Consider the following 17376-nt stretch of genomic DNA (forward strand, 5'->3'; position numbering starts at 1 on the left):
AAGCACTTCAGACAAATGAAAATAATAATCATAAAAAATATAAAAGTAAATAAAGACACCCAAAGGCTTCTCTAAAATTAAATAAGTTAAAATAGAAAAGCAAAGTATTTGGCATATTTATATAAACAACAAAGCATTTAGCAAACAATTTTTGAAATAAAGTAAAGTTAAAAATAAAAACTGCTAAATATTTTCTCAAATGTTGTCTACAACAAATGTTAATTATAGGTAATGAATTATATTTCCTAAATCTTTACTTAAAACTCAGCAAAATATTTCGAAATTGAATAGAAATATTATTTTCCTAAATTGTTGTGTAAAATAAAATAACAAAAATAATTGCAAAAATTGCAAATATTTTCCCAAATTGTCATGTAAAAGTAATATAAAATGTAAATAAAATTACAAAATATTTGTTTCCAAATTCGATATTAAATAATAAAATATAAAAAAACTACTACCCAAATATTGCCACATTTTAAAATTAAATTAAATTAAATACTGAACTGTATAAGTTGCATATTTTTTACTACTTAGAGGAAAATACAGCTCTTAAACATTTTGCAAATAGCTGATAAGGCATTTTAAACTTAGTTAAGTTCTAAATAAATAATAAATAAAAGCACATTCCATGTGAATATATCAGGGTATTAACATACTTACAGTGCCTTTACCATAACATGGGTTCTGGAAACCTCCAATACATGGCTTACAATCCGGCCCATAGAAACCTCTGCAACACTGCGGTGACTGAAAACAACATCACCAACATCACACAAACTTCCATATTTATTCAGATTATGCCATAAAAACACACATACAGTTGAAGTCAGAATTATATTAAACTGCCTGAAATTGCTAGCCCCCCTGGTTATTTTTTTCACCAATTTCTGTTTAACTGGGAGAATATTTTTTTAACACATTTTTAAACAAAATAGTTTTAATAACTCATCTCTAATAACTGGTTTATGTTATCTTTGCCATGATGACAGTAAATAATATTTGACTAGATATTTTTCAAGACATTTTTTATACAGCTTAAAGTGACATTTAAAGGCTTAACTGGGTTAATTAGGTTAACTAGGCAGATTAGGGTAATTAGGCAAGTTATTGTATAATGATGCTTTATTCTGAAGATAATCGAAAAAAAATATAGCTTAGAGGAGCTAATAATTTTGACCTTAAAATGTTTTTTTTATTTTATTTTTTTTATTAAAAACTGTTTTTAAAATAAAACAAATAAGAATTTTTATGGAATAAAAAATATCAGACATACTGTGAACATTGCTCTGTTAAATATCATTTGGGATTTTTTTTTTTTGGGGGGGGGGGTTTAATAATTCTGATTCTCAACTGTATATTACATGCATAGAGTTGCCCTGCGTGCTTGTGTTTTTTAAAAATGTCTTTGGTTTGGTACATCGATCTTGTCAATGCTATTATTCAAAAAAGGTAATGATTCAAACTCAATTAATTGTTTCGTACTGTTTTTTATTTTTCTTAAATTCTACGGGTGATTAAAAGACACAGACGTTGAATGTAAGGAAAAGAAAAAATAAAGAACTGTATATTACATAAAAAAAAATTATTTTGTTTTTATTTATTTTAGATGCGATTAATCACAATCTTTTCACAGAAATGCATCAAATCTTACACCGTTATTTTGCTTAGTTGCCATTTAAGTACATTGAAGTAACTACAACTAAAATAAAATGAATATCGACACTTTAAAATGGAGAATAAAGCACAAAAATATGATATCTTTACATTTTTATATGCATAACAAAATATCAACTAAAACTACAGCAGTAATTCAGTGATTCAAGTGAAGATTGTATCAGACAGCGTTTTTCGTACCGTCTCTGTAATATTGCAGTATTTCGCACAGCCTTCCTCAAAAATCGAGTATGAAAATCTGCGATCAGGAAGTGGCTCGCAGCCTTCATGACGACCTGGCTTTAAAAGAAAATTAAAATCGGACTTTTCTTTATTCATAACTGTAAATGTTGATTTACAATGTCTTAATGGCTGAAATAGTCATTCAAACCAACAAATACCAGCTCAACACTTCCAGGTGGACACTTTGTCTCATAGAGATGACTACATCGAACACAGGAACCCTATGAAGAATAAAAAGATTATACTATTAGTTGTATATTATAATTACACTACTTTTTCAATGATAACTTGCTTGTAAGCAAGTGTTGGTTACTTGATTTGAAAAATGAAATGCAATCCTAAAATACTACTAATTAAAGGCACCTACAAATGAGATCCTGCTACTGTTAACGTCACAGCGATGGGGCATTATGGGAACAATGGATGAAGGTACAAGAACTCCATCTATCAGGTGAATGATCCCATTAGATGCGATGATGTCTTTGGTTTCGAGAGTTATTCCTTTGTCTCCCAGAAAAATTCTCCCCTGTGGGTTGATAGGTAGAATGTAAAATCAACAGCCACATAATTTTCACTTTCTCATTAATACAGTGCCACAAAGTCACCAAAATGGGTAATTTAACACATAATGAGGCCCAGCATATTTGCACCAAATTTCATAACATTTGCTTATTCTCATCAAGAGTAATCACCAATTAAGTGAAATAACTTACATCGTCAGAGGCATTGATCCTCAGGATCTCATTGGCCATGGTTGTGATCTCTGACATGCTGGCAAGCTGGTCTACAGTGATCTAAACCAAAGATATTTAATGATATATGTTAACCATTGGATACCTATTAGAAAAAATAATCATACAGGTTTCAAACATATGTTTAAATGTATATTTTTACACTCGATGATAGATTCTATTTGTTTTGGCCTTTTGATTTGGAAAAGTGGTAGTGGCCGGTTTTGAATGCACTTCACCTTAAATGCACCTTGATTATTTATTCGTTCTCCTTGTTTATTTTATAAATAACTGAGTAACAGAAAATACATTAAAACTAAGATTATTATTAAATTTATTCCAAAAAGAGGATTTTGCCAACAAAAAATGTGGCCAAAAATGATGTCTGATCCACTTCCTTTCTTCTTCTTCCCATTTACCACGCCTTTATGATGTTTGCAGTAAACAAGTGAAGAAAACACACAAACAAGTCATTTTTAAATTAATAAAAATACACTAATCCTATTTTACAAACTAGTTGAACTATATCATCAAATCAAAGTGAAAAGTTAAAAATAGCTTTAAAATAATAATCACCAGAAAAAATGATTTAATGATACTATATCAGATTGGACTAATATTTCTAAACCTGAAAAAAATTAAATAGCATTGTGATCCATTAGATAATTATTATTATAAACCAGTTTCTGAGGGAAGGTTGTCATTAGAAGAAAAAGTTTATATATTTTACATTATGCCTGTTAGCTTGATGCTATCTTTATGCTAGTCCAATCAAATGCATTCTAGAATGAGAATGTACCTCCAGCTAGCACTGCTGACTACCGTTAGTATGATATGCAGGATATGACATAAACTAGACATTTTTTGCTGACATTCTAATGTCTAATTTTTCAAATTCTTGCATGTAATCTTTAAAGTGGATTTTACGAGCGCCTTGTTTCAAGGTCAAAATGACTGTTGGAAACCAATCAACACTTGATTTCAGATGTCAAAGAGAGACTCACTGCGGCCAAGGAGAAAATATGGTGTTTCAGGAGAGTCTGGAGCTTTGGTTTGGCCTTTTCATAAAGAGATGAAAAAAATCAATGTGTTACATAAACAAATGTATCAATAACCACAAATCTGATTAAAGTCGGCATGAAGTGGAGGTTTAGATCACCCCCCCCCTCCCTTTTTTTTTTTTCCCCCGATGTACTGTACATCAGGTTAAAACTGTTACTAAAATGAGAAAAAAAATTCGGGCTCTACATGATTTCATCTTTTGGGAACTGATTGGATTAATGGACGATAGGTGTTGTTAACAAAATGTAAGAAGATTTGAATGCCAGTTAACACTTTGATCACTGCAGACTGCAAAACACCCTGGACCACCCTAAAGGACTCATTGTGTCACCCTAAAGGACCGATAGTCCAGCTCTAAAGGACTGATAGTCCCACTTTACATGACTTACAGTCCCGCCCTAAAGGACTTATTGCTCCGCATAAATGACTGATAATCCTACCCTGAAGGTCTGATGACCCTGCTATAAATAACTGATAGTCCCACCCTAAAGGTCTGACAACCTTACCCCTAAATTACGTTTAGTCCTGTTCTAAATTACTAATACCCCTGCCCTCAATGACTGATAGCCCCACCCTAAATGGCTAAAAGCTCCCCCCTTAAGGACTGATTGCCCTGCCATAAATGACTGATAGTCCCACCCTAAATGGCTGATAGCTCTGCCCTAAATGACTAATTGCCTTCCCATAAATGACTGATAGTCCCACTCTGAATGTCTGACAACACTGCTATAAATGACTGATAGTCCCAGCGTAAGGTCTGATAACCCCGCTATATATAAATGACTAACAGTCTCACCCTGAAGGTCTGATAACCCTAATTTAAATGGCTGTTAGTCACACCATTAAGGTCTGATAACCTCACCCTAAATTACTAATAGTGCTGCCCTATATTACTAAAAGCTCCGCCCTAAAGGACCCATAGTCCAGCACTAAATGACTGATTTCCCCTCCCTAAATGGCTTTATAATCCCACTCCGAAGGTCTGATAACGCCGCTAAAAAATGACTGATAGTCCCACACTGAAGGTCTGATAAACCCACTATAAATGACTTATAGTCCCACCCTAAATTACGAATAGCCCTGCCCTAAGAGACTGATATCCCCACCCTAAATTAATGATAGCTCTGCCCTAAATGACTAATTAAAAAAAATAATAAATAAAATTATCCCACCTTGTACGTCTGATAACTCCATTATAATTGACTGATAGTCCCACACTGAAGGTCTGATAACCTCGCTTTTAATGACTGATTATCCCACCCTGAAGGTCTGATAACCTCTCCCTAAACTACTAATAGCCCCATCCTAATAGACTGATAGTCCAGCGCTAAATGACTGATTTCCCCACCCTAAATGACTGATAGCCCCACCCTAAATGGATGATTGCTCCACCCTAAATGACTGATTACCCCGGCATTAATGACTGATAGTCCCACTAGGAAGGTCTGATAACCTCAATTTTAATTACTTATAGTTCCGCCCTATAATACTAATAGCCCCGCACTAAAGGACTGATATTCCAGCACTAAATGACTAATTCCCAGCCCTCAATGACTGATAGCCCTAACCTAAATAATTGATTGATAGTCCTACCATGAAAGTCTGATAATCTTGCTTTAAATAACTGATAGTCCCACCCTGAATTACTAATAGTTCTGCCTTAAGGAAGTAATAGCCCCACCTTAAATGACTGATATCCCTGCCCTAAATGACTGATAGGCCCGCCGTAACTGACCAATAGCTCTGCCCTAAAGGACTGATAGTCCAGCACAAATGACTGATAGTCCCACCTTGAAGGACTGACAGCTCCGTCCTAATGGTTTTCCATGCGACCAGAAGTGAAGAAAAGCCATTTTTATAGGGAAGGTTGTGGTATTTAATTAAAGATTATGAAAGCAAAACATTTTTTTTTTTACAAATAATGAAGTGTTGTTTGTAACCAGCACTACTCTATACATCCAAAAATAAGAACAGTACATTTTAATTTCATGCCGACTTTAAAGCGCTCAGTAAAAATGTGCTCTGAATTATTTTTTACACGTTTAACATCATTCCAAGCTGAAAACACAGACTCACATCGTTCAGCATGTACATAAGGCTTCCATCTCTGAATTTGTCAATGGCAGTGTTGGTTGGAACAAGCACAGTAAGTGGACCCGTACCTCTGAAGGGCAAAAGAGCACCACAGTTCTGCAGCAGAAAGAGAACAAGTGTTTGAATGCCTGGGTTTGGGGGGAGAAATTCAGTAAAACTGATTCACAGCATGTGAGGAGATCACTCACATCAACCAGAGACAGGAATCGATTGAACCTGTCATCCTCCCGGAAAATGTCACTGATGGTCTTTGTGGAGAACTTGAGGTTGCAAAAAAAACAACTACATTAGGGGCTGTTTTGGGGGGCCTGAGCTGAGCACCACTCTTCTAATGTCATTTGATCACCTGGCTGTGAAATATTTCCAAAAGGCTTTACCTCCATGTTGTTGTTTGATGACTCAATGTGAGTAAGAGTAAAGGGCTTGTCGATGATATGAATTATTCCGTTGGATGCTGGGATGTCGCTCTCCACTATTGTAAACAACACGTCTGGATCCCTCATCAGGATAAAGTGCTGCGGACACATGCAAAAGTCTGTTGATGGGTGGATGAATCTCAGCGGGCAAAGAAGACAACAAATAAAGACAGATAAGACAGACTGAGTGATGGATGGACAGACGGACGGATGGATGGATAAACAGGCAGACAGACTGATTGATGGACTGATGGATGGACGGACGAACAGACGGACGAACGGACAGACAGACAGACAGACAGACAGACAGACAGATAGATAGATAGATAGATAGATAGATAGATAGATAGATAGATAGATAGATAGATAGATAGATAGATAGATAGATAGATAGATAGATAGATAGATAGATAGATGAATGGATAGTTGCATGGATGGATAAATTGATGGACAGACTGATTCATGGATGGATGGCTAAACAGACTGATAGATAGATAGATAGATAGATAGATAGATAGATAGATAGATAGATAGATAGATAGATAGATAGATAGATAGATAGATAGATAGATGAATGGATAGTTGCATGGATGGATAAATTGATGGACAGACTGATTCATGGATGGATGGCTAAACAGACTGATAGATAGATAGATAGATAGATAGATAGATAGATAGATAGATAGATAGATAGATAGATAGATAGATAGATAGATAGATAGATAGATAGATAGATAGATAGATAGATAGATAGATAGATAGATGAATGGATAGTTGCATGGATGGATAAATTGATGGACAGACTGATTCATGGATGGATGGCTAAACAGACTGATAGATAGATAGATAGATAGATAGATAGATAGATAGATAGATAGATAGATAGATAGATAGATAGATAGATAGATAGATAGATAGATAGATAGATAGATAGATAGGTGGATGGATGGATGGATGGATGGATGGATGGATGGATGGATGGATGGATGGATGGCTAAACAGACAAACTGATGGATGGATGGACGGACAGGACAGACAAATGGACAGGCAGGTATAATGAAAATACACCTTATTAGTTTTGAATCTGATCTTCTCTCCTCCATACATCCACATGTCCTTGCCCTCCAGAACACTGTACAGTTTCTGTCCGAGGATCAGGTGATTTTTGCACACTGTGTTCAGGATGCTGCTCGAGGACTGTCCTGCCAGTGTCTGAAAAGCACAGCATATGTAAACATCTGTTTGAGACAAACAGGAAGTAGTCACACACACGCACACAAAATAAAAAACAGGAAACATTATGAGGACATGAAACACAAACTGGCAACCCACTTGGAACGGATTCTGTCCTGCAGGAATGAAGGCAGTGAACGGGCCGTGTTGGCTCAGTGTAAACTCACACGCTTGCTCTGAAAGCCAGAACACACACCGTCAGCTCGGACAACACACTTTTAGCAGTTTTTAAACTGAGCTAAACGGCACAACTCAGCAGAGTGAACGACTTTGTCCAGACCCACCGAAAAAGCGAACGCTTCCAGTGAGGTTTCCTGCCTGACTGCCCTCTCGGTCCAGCTCCACAACTCTTTCCATGAGGTTTCCATAGCAACGTCTGCCATCGCCAATCTGCTGAGAGCCGCAGCGGCATCTGAAAGAGTGAAGCGTCTCAGTTTACAGGCCTGGCCTTTAGCGAGCATCTGAAGCAAACGCCTAAGCTACACAATCACGCATTTGAGCGCTATATGATTGAAATAATGCAGTTTACAAGCCTAATACTGGTGATTTTTACCACAAATGATATCAGTAGATAACATACTAAGATCATTTGTTTGCCTTTTCTACTCTTCTATACAGAAAGATGCTATACAAGAGAGTTTCTCAAGGGGGAGCCACTGAGCACTTAACGTCTCATTCATTTATTTTCTTTTCAGCTTAAGCCTGGTTTATACTTTTGTGTCAAGTGATCGGCGTAACTCACAGCGCATGCAACGGGCGTAGCTCTGCTGTGCATTTCTACTTCTGCGCACTGTCTCTGTTGGTCTGCATTAACACTTCTGAAACGCTAGTTGGCGGTAAGGTGTTAATGTTCCTCTGTCTTTTTCTGCGAAGTTTTTTCGCTGGTGTTTTGTTTTTTCTGAACGCTTCCTGAATGTACAAGTGGCTCAAACTCACTCATTTTGAGGCAGGAACCGGCGGCTGTGCAACAACTTTAACTATGAACCTTCCATTCAGAGCTCCTTCACAGGACTCCACACTTGTAAACAATCGCTCCATCCACTTTTATTCGCGACATTGAGAAAGCCAATATAGTGTTACACTACATAAACTTATCATTCTTCCGTCTTCTTCTTCTTCTGAGACTAATTTCTATATTCATCTCCTCATAGATCGTCTATACTACAACCACAAAGCTAACTCCAAACTTCCAAACTGGTCTGACTTGGGTTGCTATATCTTTTCCAACTTATCCGACTTACGGTTTTCCAAAAATAAGTCCCATTGACTTAACATTTGACCAAACTTTGTGACCTCATAACTTTGCACCAGACTGTCATACAGACTTAAATTTGGGCTCATTTATCAGACTACCAATCTGCCAATCACTGATGACATTTTAACTTACAAGCCACACCCTATCAAACCACTTAAGGCACACCTTAGCCATACCTATACACTCTCGTTCACACACATACACGACGACCAATTTAGCTTATCCAATTCAGCTATAGCGCATGTCTTCGGAAGGTGGGGGAAACCAGAGGAAACCCACGCGAAAACGGGGAGAAAATGCAAACTCCATACAGAAATGCCAACTGACCCAGCAGAGGCTCGAACCAACAGCCTTCTTGCTGTGAGGCAAGAGTGCTACTCACTGCGTCGCCCAGTTGTTTTGTTTTTTAAAGAACATTTTTGTTTAATAAAAAGTGTTGTATACAGCTATATTTAGCTTGTTTTGACATTATTTAAAATTTGTGGCAAGGAAATAATTAGTTTAGGTTGTCCAGAAAAACAAAAAGTTAAATCCTTAGTGTTGAGCCCTAAAAAGGCCATGTGAAAAAAAAAAGGTTCAATTAACGAAGAGGTATGAAGACATAACACAAAATTTGAAAATTGTTATTTTTTGCATGCCAAAGTCAAATTTATTCATACTAAATATATTTTTTCAACAACAAAATTGTGGCTAGTGAAAATGGCGAGTGGCTAGTAACGTTCAAAAACTACTAGCCACAGTGGCTGGTGATCAAAAAAGTTCATGTCAAGCCGTGATTGCAATGCAAAACACAACTTCATATTTCCAGAATGCGTCCAGGTCTTTAGACTTCCTTAATTGTAACATTTTTTAAAAATTACAATAAATGTTAATGAAAGACTACCATAACTATAGAAAGATATAGAAAATATGACTTCAGAAATCATGTCTTGGTTCTTTTCTAGCTAAATATGCTTAATTAATAGAAATATGTTTTTTTATTTTAATAAAAAAATAGAACCATGAAAAAATAAAATAAATTAATTATTCTAAATTTGCAAACTTTATTGTTTATGTTAATTTACAATAATGTGTTTCTAACGGAAAATGGAATATTGAGTAGGGGTTGGGATTTATTTTTGTGCTCCTCCTCTCATCTTTTATTTGGAACTAACCAGTGGTGTAAAGTAACAAATTACAACTACCCAAATTACTGTAATTAAGTAGTTTTTCTTAGGAATTGTAATTTACTAAGTACTTTTAAAAACATGTACTTTTATTTTTCCTTGAGTACATTTTTAGTGCAGTATCGGTACTTTTACTCACTTCTTTCTTTTACCGTGCAGTCGTTATTTTTTTTTTCTTGTCTATGGGGATGAGAAAATTCAGTCCTTTGATTCCTGTCCAATCGAATCACACATAGAAGTAAAGAGGTAAATCGCATCAGGCTGAACTACCTCAAGACATGGACGATTTATAATTGCAGCAAACTTGGAGGCATTAAAAGTGTCCAAGACAACGTCCAAAATCTTTACACGCAATGACCTAGATACTGTTTAGATGCATGTCACAGAAGAGAAGATGATGGATGTTTACTGTATGATGACCAGAATGGCCTTAAACACCCAGCAAACACAAGACGTCAACAACATGACGTTAGGTTGACGTTGTACCTCAACATCGTGGGGACATTGCATTTTGTTTGAAAATGATAGTCAGATTGACATCAGAACTCAACGTCAGGTTGATGTTAATGTCCAACGCCCAACCTAAAGTCAACTAAATATCACATCTAATGATGTTACAGGTTGATGTTGTGTGGACGTTACCACTATGACGTCTATCAGACGTTGGATTTTGGTTGCCATACCTGACGAATAAATGTTAGTATTTGACATAAATATGTCTTTAGTTTAAAATGTTGGCTCAACGTTAGATTTTGGTCACTTTCTAACACAACCTAAAATCAACAAAATAACTTCATTTGACGTTGTTATTGGACAAAATAAGATTTATATTTATCAAAATAAGATTGTCCTTAGACGCTGGACATTGAATTTTGGTCACCTGATATCACAACCTAAATCTAACCTAATATTAGTGTCTTATGATGATGTGTGCCTGCTGGGCAATCACTAAATGCACTACAAAATGTTACGTTTACACACATCCACAAATTACATGTAAATGCATCAGCTTTTTACAGCGTAAAACTCATTACTCTTTCAAGAGTTCACACTTAGCTGATGATTGATTATAAGCAAGTTTGGCATGCTGTCTCAGGAGAGAGCCCTGAGCTCAAAAGGTCCTTGAGCCCTTGGCTCCCTCCCGTTTGCAGGGCGAGAGAGGAGCTTTGAGGTAGATCTCGACAACTCCCCCTTTTAAATAAGAGCTGATGACTAAAATGATTGCTATGAAGAGCCATGCTGCAGGATGAAAGTTTGCAGTGCTAAATTTAGATTGATCAAATCACTTGTAGTGCATGTTTTTGGAATGTGGGAGGAAACTGTAGAACCTGGGGGAAACCCACGCGAGCAAGGGAAAAACATGCAAACTTCACACGGAAACGACAGCCGGTCTGTTAAAAGACTAGAACCGGTGAAGTTCTTGCTGTGAGGCAACAGTGCTAACCACTCGGCCATGTCATTTCTTCAGTGGATTAAGTTTGTTAAAAAAAAAAAGTGTGCTGTCAGAATAAACATTGTATATTTGATCTCATGCAGACTTTCATTTAAAACAAATGATTAGATTAGATTTAATAATTTAGATGGATCACAGCAATGTGAGTTATGATGCAGAATGTGTTTAAATATCAAGAATTCAAAAACACTTCTTTATTCAAATGTAGTTTAAAGTATTTTTCTATTGATTTTAAGACTGTGTGATATTTTGGACTGATTTGTGTGATTTTATCGGTCATTAGTTTGCCACTGAAGGAAGTGAAAATTGCCTTCATCACGTTATCATTCAGGAAACAGCAGGTCAGACCTTGGTGAGCCGTCGCCATTGGTCTCACAGCGGGCACTGGTGTGGCATGAACTCGCTGTGCAGGCTGACTTCTGTGTGCATCCTTTGGATGGATCTGATGACTCCATTCCAGGCAAACACACACATTTAGACTGGAGAGGAAACACATAAAGCTCAAAAACAACATTGAATTTGAATCTAAACATTAAGTTTAAATTAATTCCCACAGTGCACTGCTCACCTTTCCTGGGCTTATGAGTTCACAGGTGGTGGAGGTTACAGGACAGTCTCCATTATTAGTCTTGCAGGGGTTGATGGGAATGCAGTGTTTGCCATCTCCCTCAAATCCCTCTTTACACTCGCAATTATACTTATCATCTTTAGATAAACATTTAGCATTTATGCCACAAGTGCCCTCTGGACACACATCTGGAAAAGGACAGAATCATATGATGGTCATGAAAGAGTAAAATGTTCTGAAATGGTACATTGGCTGTTTTCTATGGTGGTTAAGCTGCAAAAAACAAATTGCAAAAAAAAAAAAAAACCTAATTTATAGTGTTTTCAGAAAATAATAAGTTAAATAAAATTAAACAAATGACATATGAACAAATCCCACAGTAAAAACCTTGAGAAAGTAGATCAGAATAAAACTGTTAAGTTTAGTGTATGACTAATGTACAGAAAAAAACATTTTGAGAAAACTCAAATGCACTTTTCCCAGTGTTTTCAGAAATAATACGGTGAATAAAATAAAGCAAGTGACATATAAACAAATGCCACAGTAACAAGAATAAAACTCTTGAGTTAAGTGTATGACTGATTTAGAGAAAAAAACATTTTGAGAAAACTACGGTGAGAAAGCTCAAATGCACTTTTCCCAGTGTTTTCAGAAATAATACGGTGAATAAAATAAAGCAAGTGACATATAAACAAATACCACAGTAAAAAGAATAAAACTGTTGTGTATGACTGATTTAGAGAAAAAAATACAAAAAATAGAAAATAGAAAAAAAACTACAGTTAGTAAAAGAGCTAAAACACACTTTTTACATTGTTTTCAGTAATAATATGTTGAATAAAATAAAGCAAATGACATATGAATAAATCCCACAGTAAAAACCTTGAAAATATATATCAAAATAAACCTGTTAAGTGTAGTAAATGACTGATATGAGTAAAAACTTTTCTTGAGAAAACTACGGTGGGTAAGAGAGCTCAAACACACTTTTTACAGTGTTTTCAGTAATAATAGGATGAATAAATTGAAGCAAATGACATATGAACAAATCCCACAGTAAAAACCTTGAGAAAATAGATCCGAATAAAACTGTTAAGTTTAGTGTATAGCTGATGTAAAGAAAAAAATATTTTGTGAAAACTACGGTGGGTAATAGAGCTTAAACACACTTTTTACAGTGTTTTCAGTATTAATACGTTGAATAAACGTAAGCAAATGACATATGAACAAATCCCACAGTAAAAACCTCCAGAATTTAGATCCGAATAAAACTGTTAAGTTTAGTGTATGACTGATGTAGAGAAAAAAACATATTTTGAAAAAGCTACCATGGCCGAGAGAGCTCAAACGTGCTGCAAGTTAAAAAAAAAAACATTTGTACATGAAAAAAACACTAACAAAAAAATCTGCAGTTTGATAACACATGCTCACAAAAATATATGCAAATACAGAAACGCACTGCAAATAGTAGTCCACAGTGAAAATGTGTCAGGGAACTCAAAAAAAATTATGAACCCGGCTGCTTTCTGTTTAGAGTCAGTGGTGTTGTAGGATATCTGAGAACTGTTTTTTGTTTATTTTTACATCCTGGTCATATGGTTCCTTGTTGTTTGTATATTTTAAATTAAATATTAAAAATGAAACAACCAATCATGTTCCCTGATCAATTTCATTTGTGGCCTCCACTATTGTTTCTGTATTTGCATGTGTTGTGACAATTTGTCAGTGTTTGTGTTGTCAAATTGATGAAGTTGTTCTCCCATTTTGTTGAGAATTTGATTCTATTTGCATGTGTTTTCTTACACTCATGGCCCCTGTAGTTTTCTCAAAATATTTGTTCATACACTAAACTTAACAGTTTTATTCTCACCTATTTTCTCGAGATTTTTACTGTGGGATTGTTTATTTGTCATTTGTTTTCTTTTATTCAATGTTTTATTAAAAAAACATCCCTGTTGACAGTATTTTCTGATTAGTGAAAACATTTGATTCCAATATGGCAACAGCTAATATGCCAACAAAATAAAACTAACCAATGTTCAAATGTAATTAGTGTAAAATTGAAATTTTACACACTGCAGGTTAAAAATATTTTTTTATGCTTTGCCTGCTTTCTCAAATGTTTTCTTCAGTAGCACTTGTATATACCAAACTTAATAACTTAGTTACTTTATACATTCTGATAATATTTACTAAGGGGTTTGCTTAAATATTGTTTGTTTAATTTTATTCAACATTTTATACCTAAAACCTGGTTAAATGTTTTATTTTCTGCCTGTTGAAAGCATTTTAAAGTTGATGGATTAAAAAATATAAATATATATACAAATTCCTTCAGTTAAAAAAAAAAAGTTGACTCCCTTATTTAAATAAAATTAAGCTACAATATCTTACCTGGCTTAATCAAATGTTCAGTTCTATTTGCTTTAAATCTACAGAAATCAGTGCATATTTATTTAAATACTGTCTCATTTGTATATTTTACCCCACAATTACACACTTTACACTAAACAAACACGCTAAATGTATGTGTAATGTATGCACATGCTACATACCTAAACATGCTTGCCCAAATTTGTTTCCAGGTAGACATTCGCATACTGCATTTGTGTCATCATCTCCTTTACAATACGAGTAGAGTGGGCAGCTTGAACAAGATGAAGAAACTACACAAGAAAAGAAACAAACAAAAACAGTATAATGATACTTACTGGAATTATATACAGTTGAAATCAGAATTATTAAACACCCTTTTAATTAAATTTTTATTTTTTAAACATTTTCCAAGTGATGTTTACAGATTCAGAAAATTTTCACAGTATGTCTGGTAATATTTTTTCTTCTGGAGAAAGTCTTACTTGTTTTAATTTCGGCTAGAATAAAAAAGGTTTTGAATTTTTTTAAAAACATTTTAAGGTCAAAATTATTCAAGTGGTGCTCGCTGCAGAGCCATTTGAGGAGAGGTGAGCTCCAGAGAGGGGGAGCTTAAGCTTGAGCTCCACCTTTTTTGCACTTCTTCTATGAGTGATGTCACTGGGGGTAGGGTTAGGGGTGGGGTTGGTGTACGCATTAAAACAGCTTACAGGAGGAGGAGCGACAGCTCATGCTCCCCCTCTCTGGAGCTCACCTCTCCTCAAATGGCTCTGCAGCGAGCACCCTCTCAAATTATTAGCCCCTATAAGCTATATTTTTTTTATAGTCTACAAAACAAAGCATTATTTTACAATAACTTGCCTAATTACCCTAACCTGCCTAGTTAACCTAGTTCAGCCTTTAAATGTCACTTTAAGCTGCATAGAAGTGTCTTGAAAAATATCTAGTCAAATAATATTTACTGTCACCATGGCACAGATAAAATAAATGAGTTATTAGAAATGAGTTTTTAAAACTATTATGTTTAGAAATGTGTTGAAAAAAAATCTTTTCTCCGTTAAACAGAAATTTGGGGGAAAAATAAACAGGGGCTAATAATTCAGGTTTAATAATTCTGACTTCAACTGTGTATTTATATATTTCACAATAATGCGCTATAGAGAGATTAACAAAAATACCTTTATCACACTTTGGTCCTATATATGGTGGCTGACAGTAACATTTACCGTCCCCATCTGGACCCGAGTTACACTTTCCATTCATGCAGCTGCACTCTGAAGCAATTTCACAATTAGACAGGTTTATCTTCAAAAAGTTAGGATTATTAAACTATGCTATTAGGAATTATTGACAGACCTGAAAGGCAGTGGCTTCCATAGGCATTCTCATTTAAACAATTCTGGCATGCAAATCCTGCATATCCCTCCTAAAAAGAGAAGTAGTGGTTACTAAATGTCATATATATATATATATATATATATATATATATATATATATATATATATATATATATAAATGTTCAACTTTAAAAGGTATTTTTTTAATATAAATGTGAAGATCTTGTTTATTTATTTATTGTGATTACTTGCCACGACAAATAAATCAAAATAAAATTCTAAATTAAATAAATACAATTCAAAGTAGGCCCATGAATGCATGTTTATTTTTAAAAAATTTACAAAAAAGTTAAATTAGAACTAGATTTTTTGAATAATTAGTATAATTAATCATTTTTATTAATGTATTTGTCTAAATTTAAATATTATAGATTATAAAATATTAAGAGAATTGTATACGACTACTGTAAAAGTAATGAAACTTCAAAATACAGTAACATACTGCAAACTGATCCTACAGTAAAATACAGTTTATTTTAGTTAAATACTGTCATTTATAAAAAAAATTTTTAATGGGATAGATAGATAGATAGATAGATAGATAGATAGATAGATAGATAGATAGATAGATAGATAGATAGATAGATAGATAGATAGATAGATAGATAGATAGATAGATAGATAAAAAGATATTTTTTAGAAATAAAATATAAATAAATGTCTTCAAAATCTACTTCAAATAGAATTTACATTAATGTTGAGGTAAAAGAACATGAATTACCTCGCAAACACAGGTGCCATTTCCTGATAGTCCAGACTCGCATGTACCATAGCCATTACATATCTTTCCTGACCAACTTGGGCAAGCTGGCGAAACACACAAAGCAAACCTAACGTACATTTGAACCCGTAACGTATTGGTTCATTTATACCACAATATCTATTTTTAGGTGTACAAACAGTAACTCACGCAAGCACAGCGGCCCCCAGAAGCCTGGACAGCACTGCTGGACTGTCGTGACCTGCTGACAGGTATGAGAACAACCAGACAGCTCTACCTGGCGACCGCCGATTTCTACCACATATCTGAAACACGATAGTACACATTAGATACAGAATATTTGGCTTAAAATATGGTTACAGCACCCAAAGTCATAGTTCAGATGTTGTATTTTAAGACATTTGTCAGATTTTTGTTCTCGAACTGCTCCTGCGTGTAAAACTAGTTTCTTTAGTATTTCCTCCACATTTTAATAAAGTCATCTGGAATGGCAAAGAAAGCTTTCTTGCAGGACTCCCAGAATTCATCATGATTCTTTGGATTCATCTTCAATGCCTCCTCCTTCATCTTACCCCAGACATGCTCAATAATGTTCATGTCTGGCGATTGGTTCGCCAATCCTGGAGCACTTTGACCTTCTATGCTTTCAGGAACTTTGATGTGGAGGCTGAAGTATGAGAAGGAGCGCTAACCTGCTGAAGAATTTGCCTTCTCCTGTGATTTGTAGTGTAATGGGGAGCACAAATTAGAGCCCTGCATTTAAGCCTGAGCCTGTCGGGACCGACTTTTTTATGCCCATGGGGCCGGGCTTCGGGCCAGTTTTACATCATAGCTAGCACTCATACCGGGCCTGTGTTAGAAATTTTTTTAAAAAGTTTAATGAGATCTAAAGCATGCGAAAGTGCCAGTGATGCCTTGGGCATAGAGTTCTCAAGCCATGTACAAGGGAAAACATAAAGAGAAAAATTGCCGATGGCGAACTTAAAACTGAAAAACACTGGAGGAAAG

At 35.1% G+C, this 17376-nt stretch overlaps 1 protein-coding gene and 1 long non-coding RNA gene across 8 annotated transcripts in view; one reads left to right on the forward strand and one right to left on the reverse strand.

Moving 5' to 3' along the window:
- Positions 1-17376, reverse strand: part of stab1 (stabilin 1) — a 73409-nt gene that overhangs the window by 50791 nt on the left and 5242 nt on the right. For both annotated transcript variants that reach the window (XR_015521338.1, NM_001195614.2), the window contains 20 exon segments: positions 16558-16673; positions 16369-16454; positions 15607-15676; positions 15429-15524; positions 14433-14543; positions 11878-12065; positions 11658-11788; positions 7720-7847; positions 7535-7611; positions 7271-7414; positions 6164-6301; positions 5975-6046; positions 5769-5882; positions 3635-3688; positions 2613-2693; positions 2267-2425; positions 2058-2120; positions 1858-1956; positions 664-750; positions 1-5 (listed from right to left, as the gene is read on the reverse strand). The exon segment at positions 1-5 is cut by the window's left edge and continues 107 nt beyond it. Coding sequence is in view for 1 of the 2 variants with exons in the window: in NM_001195614.2 (NP_001182543.1) it covers positions 1-5; positions 664-750; positions 1858-1956; positions 2058-2120; positions 2267-2425; positions 2613-2693; positions 3635-3688; positions 5769-5882; positions 5975-6046; positions 6164-6301; positions 7271-7414; positions 7535-7611; positions 7720-7847; positions 11658-11788; positions 11878-12065; positions 14433-14543; positions 15429-15524; positions 15607-15676; positions 16369-16454; positions 16558-16673 (2019 nt within the window). In the remaining variant the exon portion in view is untranslated.
- The window catches only part of LOC108181206 (uncharacterized), a 77432-nt gene that overhangs the window by 28664 nt on the left and 31392 nt on the right, over positions 1-17376 (forward strand). For 4 of the 6 annotated variants that reach the window (XR_015521713.1, XR_015521714.1, XR_015521711.1 and 1 more), the window contains exon 3: positions 16538-16619. The exons of the other annotated variants lie outside the window; for them this stretch is intronic. This is a non-coding gene — a long non-coding RNA (uncharacterized LOC108181206). The remainder of the gene's footprint in view (positions 1-16537; positions 16620-17376) is intronic. 6 annotated transcript variants of the gene reach the window in all.

This window comes from Danio rerio, chromosome 22 (assembly GCF_052040795.2).
Source record: "Danio rerio strain M-AB ecotype USA chromosome 22, GRCz13ab, whole genome shotgun sequence".
NCBI lineage: Eukaryota > Metazoa > Chordata > Actinopteri > Cypriniformes > Danionidae > Danio > Danio rerio.